General features: G+C 42.5%; 1 protein-coding gene across 4 annotated transcripts; it reads left to right on the top strand.

Annotated features, from left to right (window-relative positions):
• Nucleotides 1-2360: 2360 nt before the first annotated feature.
• LOC135483413 (14-3-3 protein epsilon-like) lies at nucleotides 2361-25266 on the top strand. Of its 4 annotated transcripts, none has more exons than XM_064764300.1 (5): nucleotides 2361-2533; nucleotides 3720-3916; nucleotides 22851-22963; nucleotides 23158-23498; nucleotides 23614-25266. In XM_064764300.1, exons 1-5 carry the CDS (start codon nucleotides 2467-2469, stop codon nucleotides 23658-23660), a joined length of 765 nt encoding a protein of 254 aa, XP_064620370.1. In that variant the 5' UTR covers nucleotides 2361-2466; the 3' UTR covers nucleotides 23661-25266. The 4 variants fall into 4 exon arrangements, with proteins under 4 accessions (XP_064620370.1, XP_064620368.1, XP_064620367.1 ...); XM_064764298.1 differs by lacking the exons at nucleotides 22851-22963; nucleotides 23158-23498; nucleotides 23614-25266 and adding exons at nucleotides 12939-13045; nucleotides 13823-14166; nucleotides 14712-18432; XM_064764297.1 differs by lacking the exons at nucleotides 22851-22963; nucleotides 23158-23498; nucleotides 23614-25266 and adding exons at nucleotides 6076-6182; nucleotides 6779-7140; nucleotides 7553-8588.
• Nucleotides 25267-25543: the final 277 nt, after the last annotated feature.

Below are 25543 nucleotides of genomic sequence, written 5' to 3'. Positions count from 1 at the left end.
AAAACGCACCAACTGGCACTGGACGGCATTTCAACACCGGGCCGACGCACATTCCAAGTTCAGTGTACACATACGCCGGCAACAACAGTATAAATGCGTAGTTTCTTGTTAGTCGCCTATTGAGTAGCACTCTAGGTTTCAGAAACTAAAAATAAAACATGTCTTTGCCAAAACAACTGCTGAATCAACGCTGACATACTGTAAGGACCGAGAAATCAATGATTTTAGGAACTACGGTTAGGGCTTGGCCGCGCATGAATAAAAAAAAACCCTCCCTAATGAGACCTTAGGTAGCCACCATTCTCCAAGCGTTGTCAATGGACATAATCATGGTATAGCCTTACTTGACCTGCTGTCTCTGCCACAGTTGGCCTATGTGACAATTTCAGCGGTAGCATGTAAATTGTGCGAAAAGTAAACAGCGTCAATATTTTCCACATTTCATGCCGGTGTAAAAGTAAAAAGTGTCCCCCCTGGAAAAAGTGTCCGGCCCTATTGTATTCTGCAATATGGTTCTATAGAGACCCTGACCGTCAATAGCTCAGAGATTGAAGCGCATAATAGAATCCTTTGTTCCCGGACATTTTATCCTAGGACATTTTAAACTTCTACACCGGGACTACCAGTTATTGTCCCCTGTCCTCACTAAGAGGTGGCAGCACAGACAATTGACCTGCAACGCAGCTGCTACGTAAGTGGGGTTAAACCATGGATGTAATGCCGAGAGAATTTGCACAGTATATAAAGGACTCGTTAGGTATTGTAGTAATAAGATAAACCACAGATTAAACCAGGTTCATACTTGCTTTGACTTGATGAATGACGGATCTGAGGGAGCTGGTTCAGGGGTTCCAGCTGTGAATCGTCCCCCGCCCTAAAAACGGGCGATATTTTTAATTTTTAGTAATTGCCTAGTTCCATTTTCTTAGCTCAGATGGCAGCACCAGAGAAGATGTGTATCGTACGGATATATCAGCTTTGAGGACGTAACGGCGGCAGTGTCCTTCAGAAATGACTTCTGTCAATGAGACACTAATACTGAATTTGGTCATAACTTAAATACGTTTGCATCTCATCAAGCTGGGGGGGGGGGGGGGGGGCAACGCTGCTGGGGTCTTGATCATGAAAATCGGAGAGATTTTTATGTGTCAAATTGACCAACTTATGTCTGTAAGTCACACACTCTCCGAAGACAGTCACAACCCTGGTGGAGATACTACAAATCGTATTTTGCTTCATCATTACATGACCGGAGACTGACCCACAGATCACCAGCTCAAAGTCAGCAAGTAGGATCTGATATATTGAACCAGTCAACACTCAATGTAAGAACATGGTCGACCGAATTCTCCGTCTCATCCTAGAATCGTGCAATGTAGATCTGACATAAACAGCTCGACCCTGCTACAGAGAAGACAGTTATAATTAATGTATGTCTTCGATATTCAGATTGAGTCTTGTGTGTTTGAAAGATTCATGTGTTTATGGCAACTGTCTCCCACCTTCCCGATATTATTGTGTTGTAGCCTGACTATCATTGTGACAATAGGTTACAACCTGGTCTACCCGAGGGTGAGACACCTCAACGGGAGCACAGAGAAGACAGTTCACAGCCCTGCTGCCACAGAGACATTGTTGACACCTAGCCTTTCTGAAAGTAGACTGATTGTTGAATGATTAAACGTTTGATGTCGGCTGCGAACTTGCTGTGCCTTTAGTCTGGTAACTGAGTATGACTAATCGAAAATGTACTTCTAGATCTCCCAATACCACACAAAAAACGATTCCTCGCCACAGAAAGCAGGCGACTAAATACCAGTGTTGTCAAGTTCACCAACTGGAGCAACATTGAAGTATCCACCGAAGTGTCTGTCAGTTATTATGCGATTGCCACCATAAATGAATCAGCACTTGTCACCATGACTACCAATATGCGTCACCAGAACTAATTGAAATTACAGGTCTAACAATAATGTGTTATTGCGCGTCAATCAGCAATCAGTTTAACTGATACTTATGTGTCCATATAATTCATTTATATCATGCACTGTTTGTTAACAAGAATCAGTCAACAGCATGTCTTTTTAATGATTAAGAGAGTAGGATATCAATAACATCCCAAGAAAACAAATAGACCTATATTGCCTTTTCACATATTGACAGGTGTCTGTGCAGGTTCTGACAGAGCCCCTATAAAATTAGTTGGTTCAGTTATTTTGAGAAAACATGACCACAAAATGAAGTCCAACTGTGCTAATCTGCAGCAACTTTATCTATCGCTATAAAGAATCTCAGAAAACCTCGTAATAGTGCACCAACGCAGCGCTGTATTGTAAAGATATTATAATGTTCTACATATTATGTGGAACTACTTTCACTGGCGGGCGCGGCCATATTGCTTATATTTGTCGGTGAAATACCAGTCGAAAATCCACTTTAAATCTCCGTCGATTATTCCCATCCATCATGACGGCGGATAGAGATGAACATGTGTATCAGGCCAAATTGGCTGAGCAAGCCGAGCGTTATGATGGTGAGTGGATCGTCCTTGTCCGACCCCTTTAACTGGAGGGTCCGTCCCAACAAAATGATCCAAGAACCCTGTCTATATCAATGATCAGTATGTAAACGGACTGTTGTGTACATGAATGTACACATCTGAAGTTTCATTCCACAGGTTGTCGAAAGTCGGCTGTCAGTACTGAGATGCACAATTTATTCATTTTATGTTATTTGCCAGATCATGAGGTTGATGATACGTTTATATTTCATTCTGACTATTCTTAATTCTAGGCTATATTTATTATATAGCCACTTTGCTGATTCTCGACTCGAGTCTTCTGTAGAATGTAGCCGTTACGGCGTTAGCCGTAGGCCCTTGTCTGATTGATAGAGCCAAGAGGCCCTCGCACCAGGCGGAGGAAGCCAGTAAAGGCCACAACAAACAAGAAGCAAACGAAAGACTGCATGACTTCCTCCGCCTGGTGTAAAAGGGTAATCATTGGTTGACACTTCTGACGTCGCTGAGTCTGGTCATCTTCACAGTTTCGCCAACCCTAGGCCTAACTCTCCATGACATACTTTTGATAGTCCTGGTTAATCGAGGAGATACATTGGCCAAGCATTTGTCATAGGCCTTGTACTGATGCTGGAAACAAGACCAGAGAAGTGTGCGGGTCATCGCACACGTGCTGCAAGAAGGGGCAGCACTGGGAAGAGAAGAGGCAGATTGCTTGGGGCCTTTAGGGCTAGTCCGCTCAAAGGTCTGCAGGGCACATCAAAAAAGGAACTTGTGTTATATCATATTAAGTGCTGTACAGTACAGTAGTACATTCAGTCGCCAAGTTGCATGCGCTGGGCTTTTGATCTGTTCATTTGCTGGGGCTGGGCTCAGGGACCAGGAATGCACAGAATCTGTCAATGGAAGTAGCAAATACATCTCGCTCTCTCAATCGGTAATAATGAAGGACACGTTATAAAGTAAAATGTTGTTTCTCATCCATTCCAATCCAAACCCTAATAAAATCAGGGCCAAGGGCTCTTGCAATCCCCAAAGTGCTGTCAGCATGGACAGCACAAGTGTGGTCTGATATAATACATAATGTGGTGACATATTGTGAAATAAGAAAGTATCTTCTCGGGGCGGTGGCCAAAATTTGGTCAGGCGGGGCGACAAAAAAGTTTTTTTATAACATCAAGTTTTCTGCATTTTCATCTAGAAATGGTAGCAGCTATGAAGAAGGTGGCCGAGATGAATGTAGAACTTTCTGTAGAGGAACGAAATCTACTCTCAGTCGCCTACAAAAATGTAATCGGTGCACGGCGTGCGTCTTGGAGAATAATTAGCAGCATAGAACAAAAAGAAGGAGATAAAGACGAAAGCAAAAAATCATTGATCCAAGATTATAAAGAAACAGTAAGTACAGAAACTTGGTCAAGGAAACTTGTTTACATGTGCATTATTTCTTATTTCATGTTTGTAAAAATCAACCTGTCCAGCGTTCCCAACTTGCTTTGTCTGAGGTCATTGGGATACGGCATTGACCTAATTTATCAATAGCATTCCAGGTCAATTGAGTTACAGCAGTGAATGCAGACATCATCGGGAAGTTACCAAATAAGTTAGATTCAATCCAGCTTATCATTCTATTGTCATGTCAACGGGATTGTTATCATTTTGAAACTATTTGAGAGAATGCCTGTTGTGTTGTAGTAGTGCACTAAACTTATTTCAGCTTTTGGATTTACCTCTACATTTCATGGAAATCATTATTGTTGATGATCTGGGTTGTTTGATTGATTGATTGATTGATTGATTGATTGATTGATTGATTGATTGATTGATTGATTGATTGATCGATTGAAGTGTGTCAGTAGTGTGTAGAGTAAAATACACCCTTCTAAATCTTGAACCTAAATTCTGTAGTGAAATGTTAAAGAACAGTACATTGAATGTATGCTGAATAGCATTCTAATTTCTGTGCCCTCTGCGCTGAAAAATATTGGTAGCTCAACACCGCTATCTGATTAACCTTGGCCTAACTTCATCCTTGTTTTAAAACCAGTCTTAGAAAATGTTGTCATTGATCTTTGATCAGTGGTTAGCTACTGCTGTGTGATTGATTGATTGGTCAATTCATAGATTGATTATTTCATTGCTTGATTGCTTGATTATGAATGTGTTTGCTGGAGGTTGAATATTTTCACATGGGATGCAGCTGTTGATCTCTCCACACTGACATCATTTTGCGTTAGTTTGTCTGATAGTCCCGCAATAACACAATATCCGACGCAGTGTGGTTCTGTCCTGATTAAATTTACACGCATTCGAACTGCCGGACTGGTCAGTTTTGTTTTACTGAAGACGCTGAACGCATTTGGTTGATGGGGAGGAAGACCATTTGATTTATAGTGCTGGCGACTGAGGTAAGAATAAAACTAATTGAACTTCTTTTAAAACTTGACTGCATGTTTTATTTTGCTCCCCTATTCCTGCTGCTTGCTCACCTGACCTCTGCCTACCTTGCTTTGTAATGGTCTTGTCTTTGTTGGCTCTGGAAAGTTTCAATGGAATTGCTTTAGTTCAGAACTTGATACTTTGTTACTCAAGTCAAAAGTGTCGTACACAGTCACTGCAAATAGTTAGAATGTTTGTGGTGTCTGTGTTGGTTTCATGTTGCTCTTCAGTTCCTCTCTAATTCAAGTTAATCTACTTAATCCAGTGCACATGGCAAACCCATGGTAGAGAAGCTTCTTGCACAGTTTGAACAAGGCCTCTTTACCCGCATGACGACAGCTTGATAAGGATTGTATGCATTTTGTATACATGTACATTTACTGATTTTGGGGGATGAAAATGTGGTATCTAGATGGTAGACGCCTGCTTATTGAGAAATTGTTTGAAATAGTAACCTCATAGCCTAGCCTGCATAATGTAAACATTGTGACTGAATCGAGTGTGAAATTAAGTGTCTTGTTTCACACCATGTGGAGATATTCAACCCTCTTCTGCTTGACACCCGCTTATGAGGATGCATTCTGTTGCGTGTCTGAAATATGCACAGCTCATAAAATTGGCTTTCCTTGTTGTCTTGTCTCTTGCCAATTCTGCCCTCTTTCTAAATATTGCATTTTCAGGTCTGATATTTGGGCATGAAGCATGATTTCTATTTTGTCTGATGTGTGCGTGTTGTGAATGAGACTGTACAAGGGTCCAAAACTCGGATCACTGTAGTGCCAAGACATACAAATAATTATAGGCTCAATTGTTTGCCAGTAAATGACGGAGGAAACACTGAGATTGGTGCAACTAGCAGTCGGACTTGAATGGCCAAACTTGCCCGAGTTATGGGTCAGTTCTGTTGGGAATGGCACCATTCCCCCAAATCTGTGATGTGATGTCGTTTTTGACCTCATAGCTTGGTGAAGTTCAATTGCGTAGTGCACTGATCCTGAGAGGCATATTTCGGGTGCAGATTTCCAACTGGTGTTGGTATTTCTATTTGCTTTCAAATCATATGACAAAACTAAACTTTCAATTGACAGCCCTATATCTATTCATTCTTTTGGTTGTAGATAAAGAACGACATATGCAATCTCTGTGATGATGTGGTGAATGTGTTAGACGATGCAGTGGTGCCCAATTCTGCATCAGATGAATCCAAAGTCTTCTACCTCAAGATGTAAGTGCCTTGTCATCTTTTAGATCAAGCAGTGCAAGTCTGGTTCATGCAAAGGATATAGCATACAACTCTGTCATACCCTCTCAGCATTCCTTTGCTATGAAAGAAGTGCTGCCATTCTGTTAAGTTTTCAGATGGGTATATGATAAGTACATAACAATCACTGCATTTTTGCAACATGGAATGGCTTTACAAAATAATATTTATAGTATACCTGATTTGAATCAGAATAAAAAAGCATTGTTAAAATGCACTGTCAGAACTACTAATACCAATAGTGTCATGTGTTAATGATCAATGAGGCATGAGTCATAACATTTGACATCATTGGACTTGCGCCAGGTGTTGTTCATCAGTGATTTTGAGGGTTAAAACGTTTCTTTACTATAACTATGTTAATTGTTTCAGTCAAAATGACACACACCTCAGCTCTGCAAAGAAATCTTGCCATTTTTGGCAGATTAACAATGATTGAAACAGTACACTCTTCTTGTCTGACAAACCGGGCATTACATATTTTGGTAGAATGCTAGAATCTGTTTACAAATTGATCACTGCCCAACTCCCAAATCATGCATTGTTCATCTGTCTTCCAGGCTTGGTGATTACCAGCGGTACAAGGCTGAAGTGTTAGATGGCAGCGCACGTGAAGCAGCTTCAGAAAAAAGTTTGTGCTTCTACGCATCAGCAAATGAAGCCTCTGCCCAAGCTCTTGACCCTTGTAATCCAATCAGACTCGGTCTTGCGCTCAATCAGTCTGTGTTTTTCTATGAGATCATGGGCAAGACGGAGAAAGCTTGTGAGTTGGCAAAAGATGCTATCCAGTGCGCATATGATGCTTTGAAGTCCTCTGATATGAAGTTGGAAGACACAAGGAAGGATGCGACACTGATCATGCAGCTACTGAGGGACAATCTGCAGTTGTGGCAGAATGACCAGTATGGAGAGGGAAATGAAGGTGGGTAGTCTAACACACTGATGGCTGATGACATACCTTATGACCCAGTCTGCACCCTATACTACTTGACAGAGTTTGAGTTAGGGAATTGTCTGAAATCAGAAAATGTCAAACATTCTTCATCTCTGGATAACATGTCCTTGTCCGATATCCAGTAGCCACTGTGTGCATACAAACTGTTGCGACTTTACCAAGTTCAGAATTGGCCTTTCAGCTCGTAATAAACAAATTAGTGATAATGTAGCCAGAACTTAGTAATGATGGAGCCTTCAGCGAGTTCAGAGTAACTGTAATGTCAAGATTGAACTCGGCAGCTGCCCTGTGCTTCTGCCATTTCCCTCTTGATAAAACCTGTTAGGAATACTCCCATGATTTTAAGGCCCTTTGTGCATCTGCTTATCTTACCCTTCAGATGATGACACCCAGCTGCAGGATGTGGAGGATGACGACTAAATGGGAAATTATCAGGATACATTACTGCTGATCTCGTGTTAAAGAACTTTTAAAAAGTATCTCTCATCCCACCTGGTGGACTTTATTGGTCAGAGCACATCGTCATGTATGCTTGAACATGGTGAACTCATAAAGATTTAGATGGAAATCTTTTTTAATTTGTAGTAAAATGCAAAATGCCGCTTTGTAGTGATTGTTGAAATCTTATGACTATGAGGACTTTGAAACATTCCTTGTAAGAGGTCTATCATTGGCTTCATATCCTGGGGTCCTTGTTGATCACCTGCTGCTGGTAAACCCAGACCTCATTAAAAAAGCATGTAGGTAGTCTAACACAGGGCAGGAGGTCATTCATTGTGTTAGGACAGTAAGGTTACAATAGAGCAAAGGCTCATTGACAGAGGAGGGACCACCTTTTTGAACATTTTAGGAAAACATGTCCTTAGTAACAATAGTTGGATTATGATATCATGTTGGATGTTGAGTCCTTATTTATCATCATGTTTATTGTATACCGTGTAGTTTTGTATTTTGATAACTAACATTTTGTTGAATGTGACTTATTTATGATGGACTGCTTTTGAATGCGCGTTTTGTGATATTTTCCTCGAGCAGTTTTTGTTATCCGTTTTGGACCATTTCATCTAATTATAAAGATAAAACTTTAGGGTCAGAATGAAGCCATTTGTTCTGTAATGTGATGTGCACCTTGATCAAGGCCAAAGGCTAACATTCGCGTGTCCTACTGACGAGCTCATTGCCAAGAAACCCAATCCAAGGGCAAAGTGACCTCAATACATGATATTTTAAGATTGAACACTGACTTCCTGGCTCTTTTGAATAATTCTGTCGATGCAACTTGAAAAATGAAGTTTTGGTTGTTTGCGCTAATTTTGCCATTTATTTTGCCATTATCCACGACTGTTTACTACATATATACAGCTGATGATGTTTAGTTCTGAATACAGACCTAATAAAATGAAAGTAGAAATGTATCTGGTGTTGCTTAGTCATTTGTCATGTTTGGTCAGTCCCAGTCTGGACTTCGAACACGGACAGTCTGTTGCTAATCCCAGACTGATTGAGTGATGATGTGAGTGTCTGAATTTTAAATTTAAGCTTATTTGATCGTGGCTGTCATGCTGTGGAGAAGAGGACCATCTAGGGGAGGGGTGTATGAATGTTGTGATTGGGTGTGATCATCCTCAGTATGGCTGTAGATAAGGGGTGTATGAAGGTGGTGATTGGGTGTGATCATCCTCAGTATGGCTGTAGATAAGGGGTGTATGAAGGTGGTGATTGGGTGTGATCATCCTCAGTATGGCTGTAGATAATGTGTGCGACTACAACTTCAACAGGCAACATTTTCAGTGATGATGGATACCAGTGGCAGTGGCAGAAATTGTCATTGAATGGGAAAGTAACTTGTTTTGTCACTAGACAACCCATAACAGTGTCATTCCATATCCCACAACCAAGGAGATGCTTGTAACAAAAACAAACAGTAAAAAACTCCAATTGACCTTAGGCATGGCGGATTGCTGAACATGTGCTGTAAAGGTTTGCATGACAGTTTGACCAATGCCTTGTCATATTGGCTGCTGTTCTAAAATGCTGGTCAAAATGTGCTGGCTGCTTGGTGAGAAGTAAACCAGCATGGACTGACTGAATCCAATACAAGGGAATAATGTCAGGCTTATTGTTCATGCTCTATTGTGTTTTGTTGTTGACACGAGGCAATTGAGTGTAGTCTTGAGTTTTATTGATTTGATCACAAAAGGTGAGAAGAACATCCTTTGTTTAGTCTAGTATTCTTTTTGTACATTATTTCTTGACTCGCTGATAGGATTACAGTCAAGGCAGGTCTTTGCAATTCCCTTTAAATCGGAGAATCCACTCTTGGGTCCTGCTTGACGTATTTGGGGGGCACCCTGCAGTCCCATTTAAAGTTGTAATTGTAATGAAGCCTTCTGTAGTTGCACCCCTTCTAAACCATGAACTCCACCCAAATCAGTCAGCCTGTGCTGTTTTCTTCATAACTCATGAACTTTCTGATCAGTCTGCGTGGAGAATCACATTTCTCTCCTTGCCCTGCATTGTATTCCTGTCAGAAATGCACATTTTATACTTTTTTGATAGAATCTAGAAACATGTCACAAAACCAAAGAGTGTTTTCAGTGTTGAATTTTGAGTGGAGTACTGAGATCATTGCTCTCACTAGAATCCATGTAATTATTTGTCTGAGGACTTTTGCTGCTTGAGAACTGAAGTGAGCTGAATATGTACAGGACTTCCCAAGCTCAAGAATTCCTACACACTCATACAGCATGTACATTGAGCTGTCAGGCATGTCAATAGATTCCTTCTGTCTGGGTGAAGCGCTGAACATGAACTCTGCTCACTTAAAGTTCGGTCATGCACAACAGTTTTGCTTGCTCGCTGTTCATTTTATTTCATTGTATACTTTCAATTTTACAGGAATTCTGCATTGTTGTGTTGTAATGTTTTGCTCAATTTGCCCTTTGTTGTCACAATTTGGAAAATGAATGATGAATGAGACCAAGCATAATGTGAATGTACTTGTATCAAGCCCCCCTCAAGATGTAATGGATAGCCCAGATTACATCCTACATGTTACCGCCTCTGACACGGCTCCTGTAGTTCCTGTTTGGTTCCGGATAGGCAGCAACCCTATCAACAGTCATGCAAAACATGGAAATGTATGTAGTGTGACGCTAAACAAGTCCAGCTTTCTTTGCTGCCTATTGAAAACCAAATGATGACTACCGCGCCTCTCAGCCCTGAACAGACCTTGTAACATGTTGATGAAGTTGTATAGCATGCATCCTGCCATGTGCATCATGAAATCAATGTACTCTTGATGGTCACTGTAGTATTGGTGCCATGATACTGTATTTGCTCTTTCGCCTCTGGACAGCTATGTTGGGTCTAGCGCTCTCCCTTACCACCTTGTGCAATGGCTTTCTCATAACCACTTTACTAGCCTGCCACACTCTCGAAAGGTTCCTTTTAAATGATACCTTTTATCATCATCCCAGAAATGACTGATTTGATAAGGCTGTGTCCTCCATGCCAAAGAAAGCCTCCTAGTCCAGATGCGTCTTGCTACTTTTAGGCTCAGTTCTTTAATAGTGTTGAAACACCAGTACACCACTGTAAATAAATCATTGATGAATAAACAATGCTAGCCTGCTCCTTCTCAAAGCTCTGAAGCCAGACATGTTGCAAGAAAACAGATGAGTGGATCTGACAATATAATTTCATCAAGATGTCGCGGATGATTCTCACATTTATGACGATAAGAAGTTTCAACTGACATCACCATGACCAATTGAGCAAGTAAGTTAAATTCATTTTCTAGTAGAATTACCATAATAAAAGATATGAATATAAACTAGCACTTAAAACATTGACAAGTAATCCTTGGTTAACTTGCTCCTTTTGTCAGAATAAATCATGGCCTTGGGAGCTCAACAGCTTGGAAGTTAGATGAAATCAGACAGGTTCTGATGCTATGGGTCATGGTTTTGTTTGTCAAAGCCCTGTCATCATGGTAAAGGACATAAGTTATCCCTCTACCATGTCTGATATGATTTGCTGGTATTTGGTCAGGGAGCAGACGCTGTGATGGTTATGCCTTCAGATTGCTCAATGAATAGTACTTGTCACATCACCGAGTTACACCAGCCTTGCCCTTGTACAATGTGAGTCTTGCTTTTGGAAGCCCCCTCTCCCCCACACCATTTGATTTTGATGTTGACTCACTAAAGAGATTAGTTAATCCAGCCAGGTGCAATCGTCTTATTGATTTTGGTTAGAAAGTCAATCACAGTTGCGCGTGTAGGTCCAGGACTAAGCAATGGGTTACACAACAGGTGAAAGTCATTTGAACATAAAGATGGATGCCCTTCCTATTCCCAGCTGATATGACCTCCTCCATTAAAGCTTAGCGCGTCTCTCGTCACTCACATTTCCATGGACAGGCAACATGACCAACCAGCACATTTTTCGAGTCGTATGTGTGATGATGCTAGCATGCTGATTGTTAAATGGTAGGTACATGCACTCCCATTGGTTTCATTCAGATTCATCATTAGTGACCTGCCAGTCAGGCTCCCCTCCTTGTGCCCTCACCTTCAGTGCTTTATGTAGCTTATGCTTTGCTTTCCTCAAGTTTGCTTGCTGCACATTTTTAACTGTTTACAAGTCAAAGTTGTGTTACAAGTTGCATGCTGTAATTTAGCTTGTGATGTGTTTTGTTACAGTCCTCAGTATCGTGAATCTCTTTAAATACTTTCTTTAGTGAATACTCTTGTTCAATTTTTTTTGATACAAAGTGGATTGAGTCATGATAGAACGAGGGACAGTACCCCTGTTTTGGAAATTCCTTTGCATAGAAGTGTGCCAGATGTTATTGTCATCTACAGACTATATGACTGTTGGATAGGTGCTGGGCTTGTTTGATATCAGGAACATAACGATCATTGGCCTTGTGTGTTGGTAGTGCATACCAAAATAGGGATAGAACTGCTTTGTAGTCGCTTATGAAGTACTTTTAACGCTCTGCACTTGTGCATAATGTAACCGTCACAAGTTTATCACTCGAAGATCACACAAATGCATTGTGGGGAAGAGATATGATGTCAGTTATGTTGACCAATTTTGGCTCTCATGACATGCTTTCTGACCTATTTCTAGCCTGACTGTGGAGAGGAGCGCTATTCCCTGTAATCCAGGTCATGTTCTTGATTATGAAATCCAACAATTTGCCTTCCTGTTTCCCTCAAACCCAGTAGCAGACACTGCACTGTCAAGTGTTGAGTAGATGCCAGTGTCCTGAGAAGTTGTACTGTTGCTTGCTTATGACACCAGCTGTAACTTGGTCAGTCAGCTGTTGCATATTTGCCCTGTGAGCCTGTAGAAATCCTTGCACCTTGAAATTGGACCTGGCCTCAGAAGGATTTATATGTTGAGTAGTCGTGAAGACACAAAAAGCAAACAGCTTAGTTAGGTCATCTACTTGTGGCATTGGAATGGGAAGAATCCAGCTAGTATACAATGGTGTGTGATCCTTGGAAGTACTGGTGGAGCCAGATAACTACCATCATGGCCAGTTCCTCTCCTAATGAGTCCTGTGTCAGTCTCTTGGTTGGACCTTCTTGAACAAGCCCAGTGTCCTCCCGTCTTGACAGACAGTACTTTAGACCAGTCCTCGCCAGATTATAATGACTGTTGTTTAAAAAAGATTGAACGAGAGTATTTCAGATAAAGCATAAGGTACTACGGATTATTTCCTCTGTTCAGGTTGTAATTGTGATTTTCAGGTGGAAGAAGAACTTAAAAATATCTGCAATGATATCATAAAGATTTTGGAGGATCATCTGTTAACTGCGGCCTCGAAAGGGGAACAACAAGTCTTCTATCAGAAAATGTAAGTTGAATGTGTGCAGAGGGCGGGTGAGCTTTGTCCATCTGGTTAGAGCGATTGGACAAGACTCCAAGTCTGTGCTGGGAGTAGAACCTCTGTATATAAGACACCCTTGCAACTGAGAAATGCTGTCTTTAATTGAGGGGTGTCCAGATAACAAGAGAAGAAATAGAATGGAACAGTTGGTGACTGAAAGAGGGCATCATGCTTTCCAAGGTGTCCACTAATGGAGGTTATACTGTGGCTTAGCCATGATAACAATGACCGGCTTCACAATCTGGATTATCTGTATAATCTGGTCTAAGTAGTATGACTTTGTTTTCCCAAAATAACAATGCCTATCATGAGCATGTTGACAATTCATAGCAGCTGTTGCACTGTCTATACAGAACACTCCATTCATATGCCCTTGTACAGAGCCCTAAGCTCTTTTGTTGGTTTGTGGGGCATTGTTTCCTTCCCTCATTTATGCAAATGCCTGACCAAAGTCCATGTCCACAGCAGGCCACACCATGTTCACATGGGACCACTGTGATCTTAGGACTGCCTGAAGTGCCCTCTTGTGGTTAACATATGAACTGGTTGTTCCATTGGCAGTGCCCTTGTTTGACAATCTTGTATGAATTGGAGTTAAAATTGATGAATGGAGAACTACCTTTGATTAGAGTGGTTCTGAAGTTCTCTCATGAGGATATTGCTACAGTGCCAGTGTGTTTCCTGTAGGTGACCTCTCTAAAGGAAGCAAGTCGTGTCTCATTACTCCCTCCTCTTCTCCTTCAGGAAAGGTGATTATCATCGATACTTGGCTGAATTTGCGACCGGCGAGGACCGAAAGGCTGCAGCAGAACGAAGCTTATGTGCTTATAAAGAGGCCAGTGATATAGCTACAAAAGAATTGCCACCAACTCACCCAATACGGTTGGGCTTAGCCTTGAATTTCTCAGTATTTTACTATGAAATCCTTAGCTCACCTGATCGTGCATGCCGACTGGCAAAAGCTGCTTTCGACGATGCGATAGCTGAGCTTGATACGTTGAGTGAAGAAAGCTACAAGGATTCCACACTCATCATGCAGCTGCTACGAGATAATCTGACACTCTGGACGACAGACATGCAAGATGGTGGTAAGATATCACAACTCGGAAACCTGTTGAGTCACTTCAAGTTGACTTGAGGCACGTCTTTTCAAGTTGATTAGAGACCGGTCAAATCAAGTTTAATTGAGGCACGTCTTTTCAAGTTGATTAGAGACCGGTCAAATCAAGTTGACTTGAGGCACGTCTTTTCAAGTTGATTAGAGACCGGTCAAATCAAGTTGACTTGAGGCACGTCTTTTCAAGTTGATTAGAGACCGGTCAAATCAAGTTGACTTGAGGCACGTCTTTTCAAGTTGATTAGAGACCGGTCAAATCAAGTTGACTTGAGGCTGTTTGTAAAGCTCATTCACAATCTTCATTCATCTTTCAGCAGTATCAACTGGGTCAAATCACAATGATTGCTTCCTGACAACTCGGGAAGCTGGATGAAATAGCCCTCTCCATGGACTTCTTGTTTCCTTTTCTGCAATTTGTACTTTAATAGTATTTCGTAATCATGAGAATTTTTAGTTGCATGGCCTGGTTTGTCTGCTGTTGACCCACTGCAATAAAGACTTTGCTTCAATTTGCAGAGAATGAAGCAACAAAGGTGGAACTCCAGGATGCAGAGGAATCACAGGAGGCTTCATAAAAGTGGCACCGTGTAGTGGATGGTAATGGTCCGTTACCAGCCCAAGAAATAAGGACCAAGAAGGAGGACCCAACGTGCTTATTTCACCTATTGGTCAGCCCCAGCATGCCTTGATCACGCACTGAGTCAGCTAACTTGGCAATGACTGATGCAGCAAGCAAAGCCTAACTGGCAATGGCAATGCATCTTGTGTTGCATACATTTTCAGCTGTTATAATAATCAGTTGTTTTAAACCGGGCCTCCACTTTAAGAGGAGATTGTGCACAGATCGCTTGTCATTCACTCCTTCAGAACCACAGGTAGATGTTCTCCTAGTGCATCAGTTAATGCAGTATTTTACCATTCATTCGAAGGCGACCTAGATGAGTCATCATTGGGTAGGATCCACCAGAGGCCCAATTTTAAAAGCCGATCCATACAATGCTTTCCGTGGGATTGTAATCAGTAGCTTTCCTATGTAAACAGCCTGTCTCTGCTTGCTGTTGCTGCTGTTTGAGATATCCAATATCCAGCTTGGCCTCAAGCAGCCAGTTTGCACGCGAGAGGCCTCAGTCCTTGTCAAGTTAGCCAAACATTGTAAGAGGGAGATGAATATAAAGTCAAGATAGTCATGATTTTGCATATAATGCAGAGATTTGGTTGTTCGTGTCAATTATTGTTGACATTTCTAATATGATTATTCTACATCTGAGATGGGATGTGTGAGATGATGATGGGATGTGATCTCGCGCTCTTTCAAAACTTTCTCAAGCCAAGTTTGCCCGTGTCCAGCCTGGCATCATCTATTTGACTAGAGGAAGGAGAAACACATTTGGACACATCCTATAATTCTCCAACTCGGTCATTTTGCTAACTAATAAGCCTGATAAGTTGACCCTGGGAGATTGAGCAGAAGATGGGTAGAATTTATATCAAAGTAGGTGTTTTGGGTTTGTGATGTCGGTAGGTTATGAAAATCATCATTCAAAACTGTGGCTTGTGAGGTTTCGTGAGAGATGTCGATCGTCATCCTAGGTTGTTATGAGACTGTAATGGTATAAGTGCCACAAGACTTCTCAAAACACTATACCATCCTGACATATATCGCCGTTATTTGCCTTGTTAAATTGCGGGTATAGAGACTTAACCCAATCAATATCGCGCCCAGCCGCGTTCTTGGGATTCATTGACTTTAAAGTGCTCACCCCAATGCTGGATTCAATGTTGATGTTTTGGTGTATCAGGGTAGGCAAGTTCTTTTGTGTAACTGCCTTGGGGGGGGGGGGTGAACTTATTCTTGTGTTGGAATAGACATGGTGGTAGTGAGCATCACATTTGAGTAAGGATGAGGCATCATGGGTAAAACACCTTCGCCACAATTTCATGGAGGGCCGAGGTAGCTTTAACAATTTCAAGTGTGTAATATTAATGGTTGTTTTTACACTGGAATCATTTAGGTGTATAATAGGTTGATGCCAGACCATGGAGACTATCTGGTAAGATTCTCTTCTAGAATTCACTCGCTCTGATTGCTCCGTATGGTAAGTTGGTATCATAATCCAAGGAGCATTGGTGTTCAGAAGAGATAAGTGTTCATAAACACTGAAGAACTTGATTCATCAGTGTTATGGGTCGGTCTCATAAAACTTCATTTCCACCCAAAACTTCTGGGTATGCTCATTCCGGGGAAGTGTTTATTTCAAGTTTATTGATGTAGAGCATAAGTAGAAGTTATGACTATCGACGTCACATTGACATTTTATGATACTGGGCCCTGGTCGTTATCAACCCTGTCTCTGTCGTATAAGGCTTCCAAGTGAGTTGAGCTGTCGCTTGGGGTGAAGATAAGTCCAGTGGCACCAACACCCAAGTCATGTTGCTCTTTCAATCATGTTGGAGATTCTAGGTCGTAGGCCTTTAACTTCTTCAGTCCAGTAGATGTTGTCGCAATGATAACTGCTTGAAGACCGAGCCTTGCTTTGTCTACTGCTCTGAACAACACCAAAAAGGACCATTCTGATTCTAGGCCAAGTGTGGACAGCTCAGTCCGGTTCACTTCATCTTTTATTCTCCAAGTGCTTTAATATCATTTAGAATGAGAATGTGTAATGTTTTTCATTATTGGCATATTACTTGGTTTGTGGACCAGTTAATTGGATCATAACATGAACATTATTATGTTGTCAGACAAGGAACATTCTCACGTCACCAGGAATCCTCACAGAACCTAACCATTACATGTCATTGATCAGGTAGAGCCTTTATCCTTTAACAACAACATTCTCTCTTTGAAAACAAATGAACCTTCTTGATGACATTATGTTTAAAAATTGACAGTTTCAATGATGAATGGGGTGATGTTTTGAAAATCTGCTATCTGCCCACATTGAGAAGAGAAATCAGTATTTTTCATGCCCTTAAAGGTAAAAGCATACCTCGATACTATTCAACATATCAGTTTGCATTTGTGGTGAGAATTCCCTTGTCTGATATGTACCTTTGGATGTAGTATGCTGTCGGTTTGCACTTGTGCAAGCCAATGGACGTTTGTATATGTACAATATTTAAATAAGGCTCTCAATCTGATTGGAGATAAACAGTGTATGTGTAGTATGTGGTGCGCATGCCAGTAGCATTTCTCACCATGTTCTGTGATCCGTGTAACCACACCCATCTTATCTGCCCCATAGGAGTCGTTGGCAGCGCTGTCAAGAGCAATCTGACGGTTGTAGGAGATGTACGTTAGGTCAGTCCAGTGTCACTAGAGTGCAAAGTGGAAGGGGACCTCTCAAGTGAACATATTATTAAGATCTTTCATGGTTTTCAATAACTGTGCTTGTTTCAATGTTTGTAGTGTGGAAATCACTCCAGTCAAAAGATTGGCTCCCAACCTGATGATTTTGGTTTCTCACTTTGTCCGAGTAACTCACTTGGCTTGGATGAATATTGTTATACTGTTAAGTTAAGGAACATGTTTCTTTATCAGCCTGCATGCTAACAGAGTACCCTAGTGCACCCAACTTGTTCCTCTGTGTCTTACGTGGATTGTAATAACGTTTTGAACGTGTAAACCCAATGTTTCGTAAGAAAACATCGAGAAATGAACTCCCTCTTGAGTAAAAAACTGGAATCAGATGTAGTTTCGTGTTTTTTGAGTAGGCTCCAGGAAAAGATTCGACATCATCAGAAACCATCTTCCCTGGGCTTGGTTTTCCCTTGAACATAGTTATCATCAGCAGTAAGATGGGGTCAGCAGATGTGGTAGGTTCAGTCTAAGTGTGGCCAATGCTGCCATTTTTACAAGGTCACTATTGTGTAAAGTGGCTATTTATAGGTGTAGGCTTTTAGAGCTGAGAGCTTCAAGTAATGTAGGACTTAACTTATAACCGGTCTGGTTAACACTTAGTCTGATATCACTATTATGAAGAAATCAGGTGAAAGTTTGATTGTACCAGATTAAATGTTCTTCTTAATCATCATACTTTCTAAGGTAGAATCAGTGGTTTTGTCTGTAGTCAGTGAATTGTGTTTCTTCTGTTGATGCCTAACAATCTCCATTATATACTTCTCTGTTTATTTCACATGAGCTACATGGTGAATCAATTATCTTGTAGTGTATCCAGGGATATGTAACTTTGTAAAACCAATGTCATGCTTTTAACATTAAAATCTTAAGTCTGAACTTAAAGGCTCTTGTTTTTCATTTAGGCTGATCCTCAGATCCCTGTAGCGAAGTTTCAGGGAAGACTCTGTGGTTTCAAGTGGATGGACGTGTTGAAGCATCCAAGTCCTATGATACAAAACATTCCATCCATCCTGAAATGCTGGTGTGCCTAAACTCCTGAAAATACCTTGGCAGGTTCTGTGGAAAGCTTACTGCCTTACATGATCACAGGAGTATGATGACTGCAGTCGCACATACTTGGCTACCCGGGTGTGATGCGGATGTCTGTCTGAGGTCGTTTCTGCATTTCCTGTTTTCTCAATTGTTGTGCACAAGGTGGCTGGGTGTAGTGTTTGACCGAACATGAGCTCGTACTTCATTCACCCCTAATCCCTTGCACCCATTCCATAAAGATATCGCCATAAGAATGATCTGTTGCTCGGAGTGTGAACTGCAGATCTGCCCAGTGTCCCCCAGTGATCTATCTTTCAATGGACTGACAGCCATCCTCGCAAGCCAGCGCCTTTCACTAGCTCCACTTGCACGTCACATGAGAGGGAATATGACCTGAAGTTGATCTCCGTAGAGTCTCAGGCGATCAGTTCTCTCTCAGTGCTGAATAGCCATCCTCGACACCAGGGTCAAACTCCTGCCCTTGTATTATACTCCAGGTATCTCTATGTTTGTATTGATGTTGTTTGGTTGTGGCTTTTGCAGGTTGAGAAGGAACTGCAGAGTACGTGCCAAGATATCATCTCCTTACTCACTGATTTCCTCATACCAGAAGTTGATTCAACAAAACAAAGTGAGGCCAAAGTCTTCTACAAAAAAATGTAAGTCACACGAGTGTCACCATGGAACTTCTCATTGCTGATCATTGAGCTAGACAACGCTAGTGATCATCCTTGCCCATGACCGATCTTGAATTATTATTTGCTGATCTCATTCCTTCCCTGGTTGTATCGGCCTCCATAACTGGGTGTAGGCCATTTCATGTTCGTCCTGAGACTTTCAGTGCCTCTCGCAGCGGCTGTAATAGTCATTCGAGACTGTTTGCCTGATGAGGTGTGTTTGATTACTTTTCCAGGTTAGGAGATTATCATCGCTACATGGCTGAGTTCTCTAGTGGTGAAGCCAGGAAAAGTGCTGCGGAGGCGAGTTTAAAGGCTTATGGAGAAGCAGACGTTTGTGCCCAGGCCTATCTCGCACCGACCAATCCAATCCGCCTCGGCTTGGCACTGAACTTCTCCGTCTTCTACTACGAGATTCTTAATTCACCGCGGCATGCGTGTAAACTGGCCAAGACGGCGTTTGATGCAGCGATTACCGAGCTGGAGGGATTACATGAAGATAGCTACAAGGATTCCACACTCATTATGCAGTTGCTTCGAGATAATCTGACACTCTGGATGTCCGATTTGCCAAACAGTAAGCTTACAGATGTTCCAGTTAGTTGTGGTGACGACAAGGCATCACTTGGTCTGGCCTGGGCTGGTCTCTGACAGAGATCAGATGGTGACCACAAGACATCACTTGGTCTGGCCTGGGCTGGTCTCTGACAGGGATCAGATGGTGACCACAAGACATCACTTGGTCTGGCCTGGGCTGGTCTCTGACAGGGATCAGATGGTGACCACAAGACATCACTTGGTCTGGCCTGGGCTGGTCTCTGACAGAGATCAGATGGTGACCACAAGACATCACTTGGTCTGGCCTGGGCTGGTCTCTGACAGAGATCAGGTGGGGACGACAAGACATCACTTGGTCTGGCCTGGGCTGGTCTCTGACAGGGATCAGATGGGGACGACAAGACATCACTTGGTCTGGCCTGGGCTGGTCTCTGACAGGGATCAGATGGGGACGACAAGACATCACTTGGTCTGGCCTGGGCTGGTCTCTGACAGGGATCAGATGGGGACGACAAGACATCACTTGGTCTGGCCTGGGCTGGTCTCTGACAGGGATCAGATGGGGACGACAAGACATCACTTGGTCTGGCCTGGGCTGGTCTCTGACAGAGATCAGATGGTGACCACAAGACATCACTTGGTCTGGCCTGGGCTGGTCTCTGACAGAGATCAGGTGGGGACGACAAGACATCACTTGGTCTGGCCTGGGCTGGTCTCTGACAGAGATCAGGTGGTGACCACAAGACATCACTTGGTCTGGCCTGGGCTGGTCTCTGACAGGGATCAGATGGTGACCACAAGACATCACTTGGTCTGGCCTGGGCTGGTCTCTGACAGAGATCAGATGGTGACCACAAGACATCACTTGGTCTGGCCTGGGCTGGTCTCTGACAGAGATCAGGTGGGGACGACAAGACATCACTTGGTCTGGCCTGGGCTGGTCTCTGACAGAGATCAGGTGGTGACCACAAGACATCACTTGGTCTGGCCTGGGCTGGTCTCTGACAGAGATCAGGTGGTGACCACAAGACATCACTTGGTCTGGCCTGGGCTGGTCTCTGACAGAGATCAGATGGTGACCACAAGACATCACTTGGTCTGGCCTGGGCTGGTCTCTGACAGAGATCAGGTGGGGACGACAAGACATCACTTGGTCTGGCCTGGGCTGGTCTCTGACAGAGATCAGATGGTGACCACAAGACATCACTTGGTCTGGCCTGGGCTGGTCTCTGACAGAGATCAGGTGGGGACGACAAGACATCACTTGGTCTGGCCTGGGCTGGTCTCTGACAGAGATCAGATGGTGACCACAAGACATCACTTGGTCTGGCCTGGGCTGGTCTCTGACAGAGATCAGATGGTGACCACAAGACATCACTTGGTCTGGCCTGGGCTGGTCTCTGACAGAGATCAGATGGTGACCACAAGACATCACTTGGTCTGGCCTGGGCTGGTCTCTGACAGAGATCAGGTGGGGACGACAAGACATCACTTGGTCTGGCCTGGATGATTCCGTCCTAGAGTCGTATTCTGCATCACTTTGATACTTTTATCACATTGACCATGTTTATGTAACTGTCATGTCTGCAGTTGTGGGAATGCCTTTTCCAAAAAATGAGTGTTCTCCTGTTTTGACTTTCAGCGGATGATCAAGACGAGCAACTTCAGGACGTTGAAGGCGACCAGTAATCATCGGCTCATCAATAACAGATCACCATTTGTCAGGAAACCATTGAGAATACAACAGCCCATGTCGAGAGTGTCATGCAGGCACTGCCATTATGTGTGCTGGAACAATCCGAACTGTATTCAAGCATTCTCAGTGGTTAGAATTCATGCACTTCGTTCGTTAAACACCGAAATATCAGATTCAGATATCATTTTATCGGAGTTTCAAGTGATGATGCACAAAGTAACTTATTTGAATTTGTTTTTTCTTGTATTTTTTAATTGAAAATGGGGAGATGACTTAGTTGTTAGAACTGTTCCCTCTGGGATTAGCAGGGAATATTACAAACAATATTGAAGATATTGCTTATTGTGTGAAATTGAATTATGATTGTGATGATAAATTGGAATTGGAAGAAGTCTTTATTTGTAGCCATTTGTAAACTCAAGATGCAACTGATAGGTTCCAACTAACCAGTGACATGCCCCAGAAGTACTTGTATGAAAGACAAGCTCTGTCCACTGATTGAAAGGCATACCTCATTCATAGCTTGCTATGACAATTCCTTTGTTGAAGACGACCATATTGTTTACTGTATAAGCCAACATTCCACTGATTGTTTTTGTGAATCGAATGTGTAGGTACCATTCAATGAGCTGACATACCAATCAATTTCATTGCGCAATTTATGATGTAAATTTTGTGTCTATTTCCTCTCTATTGTTTAGTTACGAGAGTAGAGAAGGGTTGATTTGTTTACACTGACTGAAGTAGTTATTCCTAACTTCTCATGAGGTGAGAGCCATATACCATTGGCCATGCAATCTCTTCTCATGCTTCTCAATCGTGTGTTGCCATCTATTGGTCACATGTTAGCTTTAGTTGTGTTGCATTTTAATTGTGTCAGGTTGTCATTGGTCAACTTATAAAACGAATGTCTTGCTTTTACCATTAAAATATCAATTTAAAATTGTTGTTATTTATCATTGGAACTCATCCGAGCCCTTTAGTTGACATCTGCTGACCAAACCAGACCTGATGAGAAACGCCACTGAGAAGATGAGGTGACTGTGGTTGTCCTGGACCAGGTCAGTGCTTCATTGAGCAACTGGCTATGGTGGACCAACCAGAGCTCGTTGGTACCAGCCGTCATCTGGCTAGCCTAGCTGATGTGTCATGTTTATCACATGGACTGTGGGGCTGTGTGTAGTAGACGTCTTGAAGAAAACCTCAACCTGCTACCAAGGTACTGGTATCCTGACAACTATGAATGTAAACCTTCATCACAGTTGCATTTACTGCCAGGGGGACTATCCAATGACCTGTTCTTAACCATGGGACTTCTTTGCCTTTTCCAGATTGAGGAAACCCTTGAAGCAACATGTAACGAAATCCTAAGTCTTCTCAATGACAACCTCATTCCTGTGGTCAAAAGCAAAGGTGGAGAACAAATGGTGTTCTACCAGAAAATGTAAGTACTGCCGTGCTTCTAGTACAATGTATACTTGTCTATACAGAGTTGGTGTTAATCCATTGTATGAACCCAGTGCGATCAGTGACACTTGAAATGGGTTTCTTTTAGAAATGAACATTTGCGGCCACTACAAGCTCACATCTTGGAAGCACTTGGCCCCAGTTTTTTCACGATTCTAGCTCTCTTTCCAGGAAGGGCGATTACTACAGATACCTCGCTGAGTTTGCCACGGGTGAGAACAGGAAGCAAATGGCATCGAATAGTTTGACGGCGTATAAAGAAGCCAGCGACACGGCCGCCCTAGACCTTCCTCCGACTGACCCCATCCGACTTGGCTTGGCACTCAACTTCTCCGTGTTTTACTATGAAATCTTGGATAAACCTGACCGGGCTTGTCGACTGGCCAAAGTAGCGTTCGATGATGCAATAAACGAGATGGAGGGTATGGGATCAGAACATTATAAAGACGCCACTCTGATTATGCAGCTTCTCAAAGACAACCTGACATTATGGACGGCAGATTTGAATGAACGTAAGTAGACTTTGGGTTCCTCTCTGTTCTGAACTAAAGCTTTATCATTTGACTCTGGTCTGTGCTTCCCTTGGAACGTTTGATGAATCTGAATGTGTCGAATCTTTGATTTCAGATAACCAGGATGAAGAAGGTGTGACAGTACAAGATATGGACGACTAGAAGATGCAGACCACCGTCGTATTCATACAGACTTTAAACATCCTGCCTGGGTGAATTGGGTGAGACTCGTGCTGAGTTGTCCAAGCCATTTGTTGTGGATCGCGTCTGCCTTGTGGACTTTGGAATAATTGACCAGGCCAGGATTGAAGCTGCTAAGTTTTACGAACAATTACAGCAGTGAATATTGGGTCACACATCGCTTTTATATTTCATATTGTTCATCAAGTAGAGTGAGGATGAGGTCATCTGTCTGTTCGAACGAAATACTTTTCACAAATCGAAAACTACGGCTTACAGTGCAAGGTTTAGACTGAGCCATCATGTCATTGTCAGGCGCTTCAAGACTGACCATTATAAAACAATGAGCCAACCCTGACAGAGGGTCAGTTCAACTTAGGCTTCCTCGTGTGCAGAAATGTTAGTCGAGAGTGAGAATAAAATGATTTTTAGGTTTAGAAGTAATCTTTGCTGATATATATGAATGTGTTGCAGAAGAATTGATCATAGCTCTTAGATAATGACCAAATGCTTGTAGCAATAGGCCACACAGTTTCTCTTGATTGGTGCCAATGGCTGAGCTCAGAGAGGTGAGCCAAGTGTTGAGGGCCTCAGAGTGGCTCAGCCAGTGGTTCTCAACTTGAATCATTCCAATACCTCCAAACAGTTTATCTTCTTCCGATTGGTTTGACAGAATGATATGATTCTGCTGTGCCTTTAGCTTACTTTTTCGTACAAAATCATGTCAAAGTGCCGGACACTGAGGAGTTGCCTTATTTACAGTGAACTCTCCTCATTGAATTAGACTGAGTGTTAGACCAGCAGTGGTGGACTATGATGTTAAGCATGTTGTATGATGCAAGTACATCGAAGGTTTTCTTTTGTTTATCAATTTTTGCAAATTTATGTGTATTGTTTCTTAACACAAATGGTTTTATCACGAAGTGCCAATTTGTCCAGATTATATTGTTTAGTGAGAGGATCTTTATAGCACAACCCCTTACATTTCTTCTCGAAGTCGCTTCCAAATGTGTTGAAAAGACGAGCTGTAATGGCAGCAATCTACAGCCTGGTACTCAGCTTCCAGAGGCATTGGGCTGCAGCCACAAGTTCAACCCTGTCATTGTGGCAATGCCTAAGCCAGACTGTGGCCCATGGCTTAGCAAGCTGATGCAGATATCAGCTTGTGCCTCAATGCCTTAACCAGACTGTAGCTGATGGCTCAGCAAGCTGATGCAGATATCAGCTTGTGCCTCAATGCCTTAACCAGACTGTAGCCCATGGCTTAGCAAGCTGATGCAGATATCAGCTTGTGCCTCAATGCCTTAACCAGACTGTAGCCCATGGCTTAGCAAGCTGATGCAGATATCAGCTTGTGCCTCAATGCCTTAACCAGACTGTAGCTGATGGCTCAGCAAGCTGATGCAGATATCAGCTTGTGCCTCGTTTACAGTGCCTTGAAAAATAAATCCTAATAAAAAGACTGCTGCTACATTTTGGACTCCCCTGAATTTGGAGTCGGAATCACTACTTATGTTTGATCTGTGAACAGTTGAAATGCACCAATGTAACTTGTGAAGTCAGTGTCTACCTTTTGAAATAAAATTCTTTAGACTAATACATGTGTTGTTAAATGTTAAACTGTGTCAACCTCCTCTACAGAAGCACTCGGGGTTATTGAAGAGCTGCTTCACCAGTGATGAACAAAGTACTGACGAGACCTGAACCCAGGAGTGATCTCTGACCATCCACCATGTTGCACGACATCCCTTATCACATATCTGTCTTTTGAGACACCGTCCTAATTCAGCCTTGCCGAAAGACCTTAATGAAAGTTGTCCCAACCAACTGCTGAGACTCTGTCCAAGACAGTCCTGCTGTAAAGT

This window comes from Lineus longissimus, chromosome 2 (assembly GCF_910592395.1).
Source record: "Lineus longissimus chromosome 2, tnLinLong1.2, whole genome shotgun sequence".
Classification (NCBI taxonomy): domain Eukaryota; kingdom Metazoa; phylum Nemertea; class Pilidiophora; order Heteronemertea; family Lineidae; genus Lineus; species Lineus longissimus.
The sequence above is the reverse complement of the archived record's forward strand: the minus strand, read 5'-3'. Positions and strand labels throughout refer to the sequence as shown.

Coding starts and splice junctions, on each gene's coding strand:
- LOC135483413 (XM_064764298.1), top strand. CDS start 2,467: ATGACGGCGGATAGAGATGAACATGTGTATCAGGCCAAATTGGCTGAG. Junction 13,046..13,822: donor CAAGTCTTCTATCAGAAAAT/GTAAGTTGAATG, acceptor CTTCTCCTTCAG/GAAAGGTGATTATCATCGAT. Junction 14,167..14,711: donor GACAGACATGCAAGATGGTG/GTAAGATATCAC, acceptor TTCAATTTGCAG/AGAATGAAGCAACAAAGGTG.